A 16,174-nucleotide genomic window follows, 5' to 3' on the forward strand; every position below is an offset into this window, starting at 1 on the left:
AAAATATCCATTTTTATAAAAAAAATTAACAAATCTGACGAATCCCACTTGTCTCCATGACGTATCATGATTGAATGCAAATTAATAAAATTCACATTTCTTATCAAAAGAAATACTTGTTTTTGCTTTTCTTTCAAATTATAATCTTCAACAATTTGTTGACGCCGAAATTACGGTGTTTTGTTTACTGGCAGAAATTAATCGTGTACAAAGAGGAAGGTAGTGTATGAAGATGAAAACTCTTAATGCAAGCATTAAAATAGGAGGAAAAAACAATGATTAGAGGGATTTGGACTGGATAAATATCAGTAATTAAGGTTAACTATATTTAAGGAAGGTAAATTGTATATTAAGTGTATTAAATCTTTGATTTCTTTTTTCATTAATTACTTTTTTGTATTTTCAACAAAACAAAAAAACCTTTTTTATATATTTTTTTAAAATGAAAGTTGCTATAACTTGAAAACTTAAAAGTTTTGCTATAATTTGTAATAACTAATCTAATAAGTTTATATAGTTAATTTTCCCTTTATTTATTCATCAGCTATAAACCCAAATTCTAACAAATTCGGCCCATCCCTTTCAACTAACCCAAAATCAACGACCCGGCCCATCCATCTCAAATTGAAGGACCCGAACCTGAGAACATTCTTTGTTTTCAAATGTGGATCAACATCCATCAAAGCTTTCCAGCTTCAGTTGTTTTTATTGCGGTAAGCCAATTTTTAAATAGTTGATTTTCTCACATTAATCGTTCCTTTATTATGAAGAAAAATAACCTATTAGATGTTAATTTTGTTTCTATTTCCATAGTTGCATTCAATTGTGATTGTTTAGCATATACACAAACAAATTATGCATACAACACTCTAGAGTGTGGCCTAGTGGTTAGTGAAGTGGGTTGAGCGCCATGAGATCTCAGGTTAAAATTTGTGTCGTTTAATAGCTGGTTAGAGTTGCGTAGATATTAGTAAGTAGTAAATTAGTTATGAGGGAATATATGTAGTATTATTTTATGCAGATTTTAGTTACTCATCTGTAACTTATTCCGCCTTCTATCCTGCGTAAAATAATGTATAGATTTCCTCATACACGTACTAGTTATGTGGATTTTTAAACTCTAAACCAAACATTGTATTAATTTTGTACATGAATCACTTATTTCCTATACACCAACAAAATGTTGTAACTATAATTTAATACATGACTAACTTATTTCATATCCAGCTACCAACCGACCCTTAAGTGATTTCTTCCCATATGTTCTAGCTTGGTGGAAGGTGTGGAGGACTCGAATTGGGGTAGAGGGTTAGTGGGTAGGACTTCAGCCGTTATAGTAGGGAAGTGTGCTTTGTTTGTATCTGCGCCTGGGGGGTTTCTTGTTCATGGTGTTTCGGTGATGTATATGATTTTGGATAGATAGTTTATAGTAGTACCTTGTGGGTGTCTTATTTCCTTTAGTATCTAGCAGTGTGTTATCCCATCTTGTTGTGTGCTTTTGCGCTTTTGTTTCTTTTGTTGTTATATGTCTTGAGCCGGGGGTCTATCGGAAACAATCTCTCTACTTCATCTAAGGTAGTGGTATGGACTGCGTACACGTTACCCTCCCCGGAACCCATTTTGTGGGAATACACTGGGTATGCTGCTATTGTTGTTGTTTTATGTTCTAGCCTTGGTGGACAGAGTTACTTGGTACCTGATGCTTGTGGGACCATGGGAGGTGAAAGGTATCCCGTAGAATTTGTCAAGGTGTGGTCCGGATACCACGAATATTAAAAAAATATGCATACACATATACGAAGGCCCAACTAAGCAGCCATTGTGATTCAAATTGTGGTGTGTTGAATTTTGATGTTTCATTTGATTATACCAAAAAGACTAGAATCCTTAGGGACTTCTTGTTTAAATATTTCGATATATGTTATGCTTAACATGGAGATCAGTTTGCTGGCAAAGTTAATGTTTTTGACCAAATTGGGTATTCTTTGGTTCTACAGGATCGAGAGTTCTGATTACAGAAAATGGATGCAAAAGCTTTAGCAAAGTCAAAGAGAGCTCATTCTTTACTTCTTAATAAGAAGCATAATCCACATCACGCATCTAAGGGTTCTTCTGCTGTTTCTGGCACGCCCGCTGGCGGTAAGAATGCTACCGTCAAGCAAGTTAAGGAAAAGCCTAAATCTAAGCTCCCCTCGAATTGGGATCGATATGAAGAGGAAAATTCTGATTCTGAAACTGGGATCCAGGAAGGCCCAAGTAATGCAAGTGATGTAGTTGAGCCGAAAAGTAAAGGAGCAGATTATGCATACTTGCTTTCGGAGGCTAAGGCTCAGTTTCAGTATTCTTCAGAGGAAGTTTCTTTTTCTGATGATATTTTTGATGGTAATGCTTTATCCCTGAACTTTTAGCAATCTAGAATTTCTTTTTGATGCTATCATTCATAACCTGTCAAAGGTTTATAACAATTGTAACTGGTATCTTGCTCACTATTCTCCTTCTTGAAAACTGTTGCTTTCTCAAACTCATGTTGGCCATAAATGGTTTGGAAATGTAGAAGTTACTAGTTAGAGCATACCCTTTCTTTTTACTATTGTTCTGTCTGCTGTTTGATTACTAGATTCAGGTTAGTTCGAGCGGAAGGGGATGTTAGGGGTTAGGCATGACTTAGAATTGAACCCCCTCTGCTGCTGGCGGGTAGATGTATAACGCACTACTTTGAGCCAGCAACTTCTTAGGAGTAGGTTTTGGCTTGGGAAAAAGAATCACACACTTGGAGTCAGGGATAAGGGTATGACTCACTCTTTCGAAAGTATACAAGTGTTGAGAGAGTGAAGTTTGGGCTTAGATTTTGAAACATGGTTATAAAAGTGATTGCGTTAATTTCAACATTGAAATCTTATCTTGGCTGTACATTGTCTAAGTTGTTGATTCTGAGTTCTGACTAGTTTATCACCTCAATGTAATGCTAGAAAATGTGAAGGTTTGGCTTCAGTAATGTTTATTTTTGTTACACTATTAAATTTTCGGAGACTGCTGTGTTCCCAAGTCTTTCTGCAGTCTGCAAGTCTGGAAATTTTGGTCAAAACTCTATAGTAACTGACTCAATATCTTTTAGACTTTTATCAGGGACTAGGAGCATTACTCTCCGCAAAAGGGCAAAGCAAGTTAACGTGGATAGCAGAAGACAATTTTGCTATGGAAGATAAGGCACCTCCTCCCACTAAGGTGATTTTTCTTCTCTCAATCCATGGCGTCGTCTGTCTCCTTTGCGCTTATTTTCTGTTCTTGTTTTCTGGAGTTATAAAGAGAGCGATATGGTATGCTGATACCATTGATTTACTACAATTTATCTCAGCTTTCAATGCCACTAACATTTAGGTTAGACTAGAAACTTCTAATACTATGGTTATATTAACATGTTGAATATATGCTGCCACTTTAGTTGAAAATTCAATCTTTTCTTTGAAATTGTATAAAAAGTAAATGATCCCTCTGGTTCAATAGTTTTTAATAGCAAAATCCCGAGAAGAATGACCCATAACCTTTCTTACAAGTAAGGAAATATTTTATTCCTCAACCCGTACTTCATTATATCTATATTTACCAGAACTTAGCTTGGCATTCATCACAGGATTCACATTAATCAGTGTGTACGGATAAATCAAGTGAAGTATCTAAGTCGCATAGATTTGACCAGTCACACATACGCCATAAGCCAAAATACAGAAACTTTTATTTGAGTCGATTTACTGGTTCAGCTCATCCTTTGAAACAATTCTAAGTCATCTCATTCCAGATTACCTAAAATATACATACAGAAACTCTGTTGACCCGAGGCTTTGGTTCTGTTGTAAGGAAGTGATACATGTTGTATATCCATGGCCAAGTGGTTGAAAAGAACAAATGAAACCAGCTCACCCACAGCTCGGTTGTTACTTTGGGTGCCACCTTATGATGAATATTGACATTTGACAAAAGTACTTATACATCCCATACTCATAAAAAACTCCATCGCCTAGAAGCCTTCACATTCTGCCCCATGCTATGTGTTAAACACAACACCGATTAGAGGATATTTGGATTTTTAAACCTTTTAAGACCTCTTTGGATGCCTTTTTACTCCCAACATGTGACATATATACCTTTTTAAACTTGATTCTGGAATAAGTCCATACAGACATATATCCCCTAACATCCTCCAGCCCAAATAACCTGCATTCAGTGAATCAGCAAGGTCTGATTTCTTTGTTAAACATAATTCTGGAATCCACATATGTCAGATCATACAGATAGACTCCTGGCAAGATTTATGTAAAGGCTTAAAATTATATCTTCACAAATCTCCTAGACTTCTTTTTGAATCAAATCCACCTAATAGGTGGTGGGTTAGTCTCAGACCCTGCTGTTTCACTGAAACCAAATAGAAACAGAAGTCGTAATTTGAAGGAGAGGTATATTTGCATAACCTCCTAAATCAAGCTAAGATTGAGGAAAACCCAGTCCGTTACTGTAGGGCTCTATAACATGTACCTTTGCTATACTAATATTTTCCAACTTACCATAGGATGACTCTCTTATTTGCATAAGGATACTGTAAGTTAGAATTTTTTTGGTATGCATTAAGTTAACTATGCAATATAAGAATTACTAACAGTTAATGTAGCTTCCTTGTAAATAAGTGAGAAAAATCCATAAGTCTTTCAGTGAACTGTCAAATTAGACACGTGTTACGTGTTTTGGAACAATCAGTTGACATTATGATTTTCCAGCTAATGAAGGAAAGAAAGGTGTTAATGTGTGAGATGCTTGCTCACTAGTAATTCCTGATGATTCCATATCACTTAACTTCATATCTTTATTCTTTCTTCTGGTAATAAAGTGATGTTTATTGAAGTGAACTATTGCTTGGGTTGTTGGAAAATCATATTAATGGCACGTTTAATCCCTTTGTCTGGGAAGCAATAGCATGTGTTCATTGTAATCCTGCTGAACACCAGTTTTCTTTTAATCAGGCCATGTCTGATTTGTGATTTGGTTTGTTTTATTTTCCTTAAACGTTGTTGTGTCTCATCTAGATTGCTTGGCTACCTGTGATCAAACTCAATGGCAGCTATGTCACTCTTGTATTTGCAGGCATCATTTCTTTCACTTGATCTGCAAGCTCTTTCAGAGCAGCTTGAAAGAGCTAGTCTACAAGAGAGGCTCTTCATAGAACCAGATCTACTTCCTTTGGTACTGGTATGTGATGTTATCTATGATATCCTTCTATGTTGTATCTCCCAAAATTTAATGTTGGTTAATGGTTATACGCTGGAAACATGGGGCCTTTCATTTTGTTAAGGTGCGGAAATGTCTGTTTATAAAGAACGCCTGCAAAATGAGTCTTGAGCTTGTTAGAATATGAATAGGAATAACATATAGAATTCTACTTAGAAAGGCATTGTAATGTAGTGTCGAATAGGATTGGAATGTAGTGTCTATTAATAGGGTCTCAATCTAATAATTTAGAGACACAATTTTCAATAATATTTTCTCTATTAATTCTCACATGGTATCAGAGCGTTGGTGAGAAACTTCAGGAAAAAAAAAAAAAATAGTCACCGTCGTCAATTTCGGTGATTGATTTGTGCCATTTTTTATTTTGTGGGTTGTGTGAAAAATACAACACCACCAAGAGGATTGGAAAACTCAGACGACACAAACCCGACCAACACCTCCGGAAAATCACCCTCCACGCGCCCCCAAGCGCCTGTCGGAAATCCGACAACATCAATCACGCGCCGGCACGTGAGACTTCTCCGGTTAAATTTTTTTGAGTGGTTCCTTTTTTTTGGGGTCGCTGTTATACTCCGATCCGACCACTTATTTTTTTGTTCAGATTCCGGCGACTTTTGAAAAATTCCGGCCGCCGAAATTAGGGTTCCGACGAAAAAAAAAACAAAAAAAACTGCAAGTTCAAATTTCCAGATTTCCAGAACTGTTTCTTGGTATTTTCAAGTCAAATTCCCAAGATATGTTTTGGGCATGATATTTTTTGGCTCCAAAAATATTGAAATTGGAAGTTCAAGTCCTATGATTAAATCTGAGTCCTTAATGAGAAGATCCGAAAATCAAACGTCACAGTCCATGAAGAATCGACGAGGGGAAGGTCGATTCGGAAGATCGCGTCCTAAGTGTAAAAGGCTTGGACATACTCGTGGCGTATGTTATTCTCGACCTAAGTGTAGTTATTGTAATAGGCTTGGACATACTCATGGAATATGCTATTCTTTACATGGTTGACCAACTAAAAATGCTCATATTGCTCAGTCTAATCAACGGGTGTATTTATCTGGCAAGGAATATAATGAGTATCTTCAGTATCGAGCAAGTAAGCATATATTTCTACCAATAGCCTCAACCACACAATCTTGTAGCTTTGGATCATGGGTTGTGGACTCAGGTGCTTCTGATCATATTTCTGGTGATAAATCACTTTTGTCTGATATTGTTTATTCACAATCTCTTCCAGCTATTACTTTAGCTAATGGAATTCGAACAGAGCCAAAAGGAGTTGGACAAGCCAAACCCCTATCTTCTATCACTCTAGACTCTGTTCTTTATATCCCTGGTTGTCCTTTTAATCTTGCATCTGTTAGTCGTTTGACACGTGCCTTTGATTGTAGTATAACTTTTTTTAATGATTCTTTTCTAATGCAGGACCGCAAAACGGGACAGACAATTGGCATAAGACATGAATCACAAGGCCTTTACCATCTTACCTCTTCAAATTCCTTCACAGCATGCTCCGCTATAGATCCTCCCAACCTTATTCACAAACGTTTGGGACATTCTAGTCTATCCAAGCTACAAAAGATGGTGCCTAGTTTGTCTAGTCTATCCACATTAGATTGTGAGTCATGTCAACTTGGAAAACACACTCGTGCTACATTTTCACGTAGTATTGAGAGTCGCTCAGAGTCTATTTTCTCATTAGTTCATTCCGATATCTGGGGTCCTAGTAGAGTCAGTTCACCCTCAGGATTTCGTTACTTTGTTACTTTTATCGATGAATTTTCAAGATGTACTTAGGTTTACTTAATGAAAGATCGTTCCGAGTTATTCTCTATATTCAAAAGTTTTTGTGCTGAAATACAAAATCAATTTGGTGTTTCTATTCGTGCTTTTCGTAGTGATAATGCCTTAGACTACTTATCCTCCCAGTTTCAGGAGTTTATGACTCATCAAGGAATCATTCACCAAACATCATGTCCATACACCCCTCAGCAGAACGGTATAGCAGAGAGAAAAAATAGGCATCTCATTGAGACTGCTCGCACTCTTCTCATTGAATCCCATGTTCCACTGCGTTTTTGGGGCGATGCAGTCCTCACATCTTGTTATCTCATTAACAGAATGCCATCATCTTCGATCCAGAATAAGGTTCCCCATTCCATACTATTTCCTCAGTCATATCTCTACTTTATCCCCACTCGTGTTTTTTGGAGCACATGTTTTGTTCATAACTTAGCCCCAGGAAAAGATAAATTAGCCCCTCGTGCTCTCAAATGTGTCTTCCTTTGTTAGTCTAGAGTTCAAAGAGGGTATCAATGCTATTCACCTGATCTGGGTCACTACCTTATGTCCGCTGATGTCACATTCTTTGAATCTCAACCTTACTATACATCTTCTGATCATCTTAATATCTCTGAGGTTTTACCCATACCTCCAGTCTTACCCACACCAATCTTTGAGGAATCTGCGTTTACTTCTCCATCTCTAGCTACAGTGCCATCACTTTTGACTTATCACCGCTGCCCACGTCCAGTATCAGTCCCAGATGATTTATGTCCTACGCCTGACGCTTCCCCTACTGCGGACCTGCCTCTTCCTAGTCAATCAGCCTCTTCCTAGTCAATCAGTTGCACTTCAAAAAGGTATAAGATCCACTTGTAATGCTGACCCACATTATACTTTCTTGAGTTATCATCGTTTGTCATTACCCCATTATGCTTTTGTATCATTTTTGTCCTCTATTTCCATTCCTAAGACTACAGGTGAAGCATTTTCCCATTCAGGATGGAAACAGGCTATGATTGATGAGATGGCTTCTTTACATACGAGTGGTACTTGGGAGCTTGTTTCCCTTCCTGTAGGTAAATCTACTGTTGGTTGTCGTTGGGTTTATACAGTCAAAGTTGGTCCAGATGGTCAGGTTGATCGGCTGAAGGCTCGCCTTGTTGCCAAAGTGTGTACACAGATATTTGGGCTTGATTATAGTGACACTTTCTCTCTTGTGACTAAAATAGCATCAGTCCGTCTTTTTCTCTCTATGGCTGCCGTTCGTCATTGGCCTCTTTATCAGTTGGACATTAAGAATGCTTTTCTGCATGGTGATCTTGAGAAAGAAGTTTATATGGAGCAACCACCTGGTTTTGTTGCTCAGGGGGAGTCTAGTAGCCTTGTATGTCGATTGCGCAAGTCACTCTATGGTTTGAAACAATCCCCTTGGGCCTGGTTCGGAAAGTTTAGCACAGTTATTCAGGAGTTTGGCATGATTCGTAGTGGAGCTGATCATTCAGTGTTTTATCGCCATTCTGAACCAAATCTGTGTATTTATTTGGTGGTTTATGTTGACGATATTGTTATCACCGGCAATGATCAAGATTCACTAACTTGAAGCAATATCTCTTTCAGCATTTTCAGACTAAAGACCTTGGCAGATTAAAATACTTTCTAGGTATTGAGGTTGCTTAGTCCTGCTCAGGTATTGTTATTTCTCAACGCAAGTATGCTTTAGACATTCTTGAGGAAACGGGAATGATGGGATGTCGACCCATTGACACTCCTATGGAACCAAATGCTAAACTTCTGCCAAGACAGGGGGAGCCACTCAGTGATCCTGGAAGGTATAGACGGTTGGTTGGAAAGTTGAATTATCTCACAGTGACTGAATTATCTCACAGTGACTAGACCTGACATCTTTTTTTGTGTGAGTGTTGTAAGTCAGTTTATGACTTCCCCTGTGATAGTTATTGGGACGCAGTTGTTCGGATTTTGCGATATATAAAGTCATCTCCAGGTAAAGGACTACTCTTCGAGAATCGTGGCCATGAGCATATCATTGGATATACAGATGCTGATTGGGCAGGATCACCCTCTAATAGACGTTCTACATCTGGATATTGTGTTTCAGTAGGAGGTAATTTGGTGTCCTGGAAGAGTAAGAAACAAAGTGTGGTTGCTCGATCTAGTGCCGAAGAAGAATATCGAGCAATTGCTGCAGCAACTTGCGAGCTGATTTGGATCAAGCAATTGGTGAGAGAATTAAAATTTGGAGATACTTGTAAGATGGAACTTGTATGTGATAATCAGGCAGCCCTTCATATTGCATCTAATCCAGTGTTTCATGAGAGGACCAAGCACATAGAGATTGATTGTCACTTTGTGAGAGAAAAGATACTCTTGGGAGATATTGTTACAAAATTTGTGAAGTCAAGTGATCAACTTGCAGATATCTTCACCAAGTCCCTCACCAGTCCTCGTATTAATTACATTTGTAACAAGCTGGGTACATATGACTTGTATGCACCAGCTTGAGAGGAAGTGTTAGAATATGAATAGGAATAGCATATAGAACTCTACTTAGAAAGGGATTGTAATGTAGTGTCCTATTAGGAATAGGATTGGAATGTAGTGTCTATAAATAGAGTCTCAATGTAATAATTTAGAGACACAATTTTCAATAATATTTTCTCTATTAATTCTCAGAGAGCTTAAAATGAATTTTAGACCTTCTGTCCACAGCTGTCGCATGGTAGTGCACCTAATAAGAGCATAAAACTGCACAACATATATGATGCAGATGAATCCTGCAATAAGATAGGTGGTTTCCTCTCCAGCTACTCCATTAGAATTTATCATGCTGCCGCTTCAGTGTCCTAAATGGCGTAAAATGATTTCATGTTTTATATAGAATGTAAAGTTAGGTATGTGTGTTTCATTATTGGGTGAGGATAGTGAGAATTGAGAAAAGAAATTGTGCTTCTGAATTGCCTGATAGTCAATTTTATTGAACTAACGGGAGTTCCAACTTATGAGGTTCCAACTTAATCTAATAACAGTGAGGTTACTAGCAGCCATCCTTCTATGACTCTCGAGCTATTTTTTGGGGTGGGGTGGGGGGGTGAGGCTAAGTTCTAAACGATGTCCTCTTTACTCTGTAAAATAACCTTGTTTTCTTATGTTTGGTCGCTTTGGGATGTCAGCATAGTTCCTTATCAGTTGGTCTGGATGTTCTGCTGTCACAGGATGCCTTTATAAACTATCATTTTAAATTTAAGCAGCATTGTGTCAGGTCTTTAAAGTCCAAGAAAAGATAGTTTTACATCACATATGGAGTATACTATATTTCGGAATAGTACTTAATAGTTCAGAATGATCAATATTTATTTAAACTTTTATTTTGTGAACGCCTGTAAGATGTTTTTGTTCCATCTTGTAATATAGTCTAATACATGTACGTAATGTGCATAACTGGCAGTGCGCTGTGGAGTCGCAAGCAGCAGCTGAAGAGAAACATGATGGCAGTCTAGCCTCGAGCCAGAGTTCAATAGCCGAAAAGGACTCCAATTCACCAATCTCCACTAGCGTCTACAATAGCAATAAAAACAGGCATCAACATTCTGAATTCTCGCATCTGGGCACCACAACCAGCAGTAGCAGTCATCCAACTTTAGATGATGAATCCTCTAAACCTTCGACTGCTTTTAAGGATGAGGCTGGGCCATCCAAAGGATCTGGACAAAATGATACACTGATACGTACTTCAGAATTCAACACGAGTTCTGTTTCTAAGAAACCGTCTGCATTTAAGGCTGCAGCTGCAGAGGCAGAGCTTGACATGCTTCTTGATTCAGTCACCAAGATTGAAATTTCTGAGTCCACAAATGTAATCGACCAGTCTATTCGTCTTTACCCCGTGACACAAGCAGGAACACCAGCTCCTTTGTCAGAAGGGACTTCATCCCAGCCCAAGAGAGGCCATGATCTGGCCAAACCTGCAATATCAGATATCAGTTTGGACGATACACTGGATGATCTTCTCAAAGAAACATCCACTGTGACTAGCAAAAACGAGCGTTTGCCTCCTAGCAAGGTAAACTCCACTGCTGATCGTACACCATCTGCTTCTCAGCCTGTCTCCAAGTCTAAAATTATGGATGATTTTGATTCATGGTTTGACACATTGTAACTGAACCCCACATTTTGAGCAGTGATCATCTCATCCTTTTGGGCAATTTTTTCCCTGTTAAACTCACATCGCGGCACAAAAGTGTCTATTTCTGATTGTTATCCTCTACAAGTTGTGTTAAAAATCTGACTTTGTCAACTGAAGCTGAGGTAACAAAGTTACTAATTTGTAGTTGTAGAGGGTGTTTCCACTTCGACACATATAGCAGGATAATTTGACTGGGATTAAAGTTGACACGACAGATTTCAATTCGTTCAAGTGTTTTTCCGTTGGTCCGAAGTCCTAAACTCCTATGGGGTCGTTTGTTGCAGATATTAGTTAGTCCATTTTCTACACCGTATAAGACACATGTATTAGTTATGTGAGTTTTTAACTTGTAAATCAAATGTTAGATTAATTTTATAGTACATGATTTAACTTACTTCAGCACTAGGTACTAGGTATCAGATAGTTGTATAACTCATGGAGAAATTATTAATACATGGATAAGTTGCAAAAGTTAAAGCTTAAAACAATTGCAATTGTTTTTCAAGACATTGATCAATCAATTGGAACCCAAAAAAATTCATATAACCTATTCCAGCTAATTTTACATTGGAAAACGACTTATTGCCTCCAATGAAAGTTGACTTGAGCTCATTTTCTTCCATGATTTAGTTATTCCCTCCCTTGTTCATTTCTCTTACTGTTTCGCCATGAAAATGATAATTTTTCAAAGCTGGAGGTTGGTGTTGTGTTTGGTTGTTTGGTCAGTTAAAGTTGTTTTTGAAATTTTGTGAGAGAAATAGGCGTGCAAAAAATAGAAACTTGTTTTCACTCCTCTAAAAATAATTTTCACTAAACTGAAATAATTCTTATGTTCAAACACTCTATTTTCACCTTTTTCACTAAAGCGAAATAATATTATAGAAAGAAAATTGAAAAAATTCTCACGATCAAATGCCTACTGCTGCATTCTTCTTGATGCGAAAAAAATTTCATGATCAAACGCCTGCTACTACTGCATTCTTCTTAAAAAGAACATTATTTAAGTGTTAAAATTGTTACTGGAGAGACTTTAAAAATTTGAATTTGATAACTAGTAAAAGTATTTTGAAAAGTACTTATTTAATAAAAAGTTAAATAGAAGAAAAAAAAATCAATACTCTCATCATCTGCTAAAGTAAACCGGTAAAGGAGAAATATATATTTTTTAGTATATTGGACGAAATTTGGTGGAGTAATTTGGAGAAAAAGAAAGGTCGTTGAAATGATAAGGCTTATGCAGAGAAGTTACACTTGCCACTTTAAAATTTGAAGATAGAGATGATGGTACATCAAATATCTTGTTTGTTAGGTTTCCTTTTCTTCTATCTTTGTACTCTAATTTGGCAGACAGCATTGTGGAAAATGTAATTCATGACACCATTTTAATTTTTAAAGTAGACCCATGAAGAAAAGTACTAGTCAACTTAAATAAATATGCCCATTCATTTTATTTTATGATAATAGTGTTCGCCTTAGTTTTCGTACGCTTCGACTAGATTCAACAGATATTTATTACCTTAGCATCTTTTACTATTAATAGGTATCAAGTAACTTCATTCATCAAGATTAGGACAAATGAAAAGAAGAAACACCTACTTTTTTTCTTTCTGTTGAAATATAAATCAGAGACTTCAAGTTCTCAATCCAATTCATTGACTACTAAGCTACTTTTGGGTGCAATATATTCATCCAATTTAAGGTATGTAAAGTTGTTTATTTAAATATAAGTCTTTTAAAAATAAACGTGTGATTTTAGATTTTTCATAAGATTTGCATATCAGTAGATGTTTTTCGTTATAAATAAAATTTAAAAAATAAATAAATTAAGATATAAGTTATTTTCAAAATAAGCTAAAACAATACAGGCTTATATACATAAATTAAAATCAAAAGAGTAACTAAATAGAAAATCTAGGTCAAGTACAACCAGAAACCAAGCAAAATTAAAATATTTCTCAGAAGCCAAGCATAAGCCACAAGCCTTCACCGATTCGCTTTTGATAGAAAATAGTTTAACTTCAAATTAAAATATTTCAACATGAATCGAACTTCAAAACACATTATAAAAACTCCAAATTTATTAGATTTCGTAAGCAGTACAAAGCAAAGTTGTGATCTCTTAGAACAAATCCGCCTATATAAACAATATTGTAGTATTTAGCATAATATTTTCAAGATCCAAAAATTTATTTGATTAATAATTTCCCTTTCTCTCCGAAGAATCCCGGGTAGCGGAACAAGAAACGGGAGAGGCAGAAAAATCGAACTCTCACCAACAACACACACGAAAACTCAAATAATCAACCAATTAGGATACTAAGATTTCCTTTTGATTTATTACCCAACTTCCAAAAAGAAAGTGGAAAAAAAAAAAAAGAGAAGAGGAAAGAAAAGAATTTCACTTCAACAATTAGTCTAAAACTACAATTAAACAAAATAGGCAGAAAAAGAAAAACCCACCCAAAGCCCTATTTCTCATGAATTCGGTGAAATCATTTCATTGATAGATTCTTCTTTTCGTTTTCGAAAAAAAAGAAAAAAAAAAAGAAAAAGCTCAAAGCCACAAGGCACCAGCTTTTTTCAAAACAGGAGTCAACTCTCCAGTAATATGAGCAGCCATAATTCTATCCAATCCACCAAACAATTCTCCACCAACAAACACTGCTGGAAACTGCAACTTTCCAGCCTCTTTCCCATCACATTTATCTCTGATAATATTTTCCAACTCATCAACAACTTCATTTTCGTCTTCATCTTCGATTTCATAAATAGTGGGATTTGCTCCAAGACATTGAAGTAAACGCTTGACTACATGGCTCATGCAACAACCTCGTTTTCCTATGATTATAACTGCGTTGTCCTTAACAACCTTTTTAAGGTCGTCTTTTGAACCTTTAACGTATAAGGATGAATTCCTGGTAGTTACATCATGAGGTGTAGGTAGATATGATCACTTGTATGGAAGTGCTTGTTGCATCATGAAAGTTAGATCAAGAGATTTGTGTTGTGTTAGTTTTTTGATTTTGTGTTGATTAGATATGGTGTAATTTATATAAAGGTTCTAGGGTGGTGGATGGGGTACGGGGGTCGGCCTGTCAACGGCAGTTACGATATATTACGCGTAAGATAAGTTGTGGCTTACGTTAAAATATGTCATCATCTGCCTGTGATGTGTATGTAAGTGGGTACCATTTGCTTACCTCCTTACTCACATTTTTTTTTTTATTTCTTCACTATTTTACCTTTAATGATTAAAAAGGATGAAGGGAAAATCGGGAAAGAGATTATATTGTGCAGAATTAAACTTATTATTATCTTGGTGAAAATTTAGATAGTCATTTAATTGAGCTATTAAATTGACTTGATCGATATTTATATTGGACTTTGATTAAATTTGAGTTTATTTTTGACAATGGAATTTTTAGTAGTCGAGCTTAGGATTGAAGTTTTATGTGGGATTACCATGTTAGATTAACTTATCCTATAGTTTGGATACACATACTAATTACTTCTAAGTTGTGAGTTGCTAATTTATCCAATAAATACTTGACAAGAAATAGTAATATTGTTGGCCTAATCTCCCAATTAAAGGTGCTATATAAAGTTAGGTATTTTGCTGATTTACACTTTAATTTAACTTAACCCATTAAATTTAAATGTGACATACAAGATATCCAATATACCTTTAGATATAATATCTTTATCAGATTTGACTTGAGAGGTGGAGTAAAAAGACCAAAAAAACAGCTAATACACTTGATATGCTTATTCAACTTTCTTAATTATTAGTTTTGGTAAGAGATTTAAATTTTTGAAAATTACATTATAAAGGTTCTTAAGAAATTGTAATCAACAATAACGTATTTTATATAATTTCATGAACGCAATCTACGAAAATAATGTATACCTTTTATTTTTATCTTTAAAAATAAAAAAATAAATTAGAACACTCGTGTAAAGTAAAAAAATTATAGTCAAAACTGTTAAATTGTTTATTAATTTTAAAATGGATGATGTTTCATCATTCCTCGACGTCACTTATTTCGTTTTTATTCCTTTAATTGGCTTATTTTGTTACACATTCCAATTTGTAACACTTCTCTAATTTTGGATTGTTATCCCATTTTATACGTTGCAACTTGCAAAAAAAAAATGTTTCGTTTTTATATTATTTTTTACCATCAACATTCGTGATCGGATGGATAATAAGATCTCTTCATTCTTAATCAAATGTTTCGTACTTTAGTCGTGAAGAATGAAAATTTCTTTTGCTAGTAAGTATTTTTACTTATAACAAACCTTACTTACGCTGCACAATTCTGGATCAGTTGACACTCCAACAACACGAAACACCAAAGCGAACCAAAAAGAAATAAATTATGTCATTCTTTGTCGTTACAAAATTATTAAACTTAGTTTCGAAAAAGGTGAAGCATAAAGCTTATATCTCAATCAAACATAACAACAACAATATGTTCAGATAAAATCCACTCAAGTATAAAATCTAAGAAAGATAATTTTTTCTATCTTTATGGGGTGAAAACGTTATTTCCAAACAAATCTAATATGTATCTTTTCTTATTTTAAAAAGTTTTAAAAGAATTGTGAAGCTAGATTTATCTTTATAAAATTCTTGTAAGATTTAGATTTGTTAATACGTCTTCATCAATTAAGTCATGATGATTTTGTACGAATCAAGGAATATTTATTCTACTCTTTTTCAGTCTTTTGACTATTTGATACTCCCACCGTTTTGAGATAAATGAATTATTGGGGTATTTATTGATATTTTAAAATAAATGAATCATTGAATTTTTTTTTAAATTTATCCTTATGATTTGACAACTAATTAACTTTTGAAAATGTATTACAAGATCAGTTTTTTATTTTTTGGGGTAAAAATAGAAAGTTGTA

At 35.5% G+C, this 16,174-nt stretch overlaps 2 protein-coding genes across 2 annotated transcripts; one reads left to right on the plus strand and one right to left on the minus strand.

Moving 5' to 3' along the window:
* Positions 1-575: 575 nt before the first annotated feature.
* Positions 576-11,491, plus strand: LOC107878393 (protein ECERIFERUM 16). The gene is made up of 5 exons (XM_016725367.2): positions 576-713; positions 1,998-2,382; positions 3,116-3,225; positions 5,134-5,238; positions 10,523-11,491. The coding sequence occupies exons 2-5, from the start codon at positions 2,022-2,024 to the stop codon at positions 11,231-11,233; spliced, it is 1,287 nt and encodes a 428-aa protein (XP_016580853.1). The 5' UTR covers positions 576-713; positions 1,998-2,021; the 3' UTR covers positions 11,234-11,491.
* A 1,937-nt stretch (positions 11,492-13,428) lies between these two features.
* LOC107878394 (glutaredoxin-C9) lies at positions 13,429-14,255 on the minus strand. The gene is given in 1 exon segment (XM_016725368.2): positions 13,429-14,255. A coding segment is annotated over 1 exon segment (426 nt). The 5' UTR covers positions 14,241-14,255; the 3' UTR covers positions 13,429-13,814.
* Between the last annotated feature and the right edge of the window lie 1,919 nt (positions 14,256-16,174).

This window comes from Capsicum annuum, chromosome 7 (assembly GCF_002878395.1).
Source record: "Capsicum annuum cultivar UCD-10X-F1 chromosome 7, UCD10Xv1.1, whole genome shotgun sequence".
Lineage (NCBI taxonomy): Eukaryota > Viridiplantae > Streptophyta > Magnoliopsida > Solanales > Solanaceae > Capsicum > Capsicum annuum.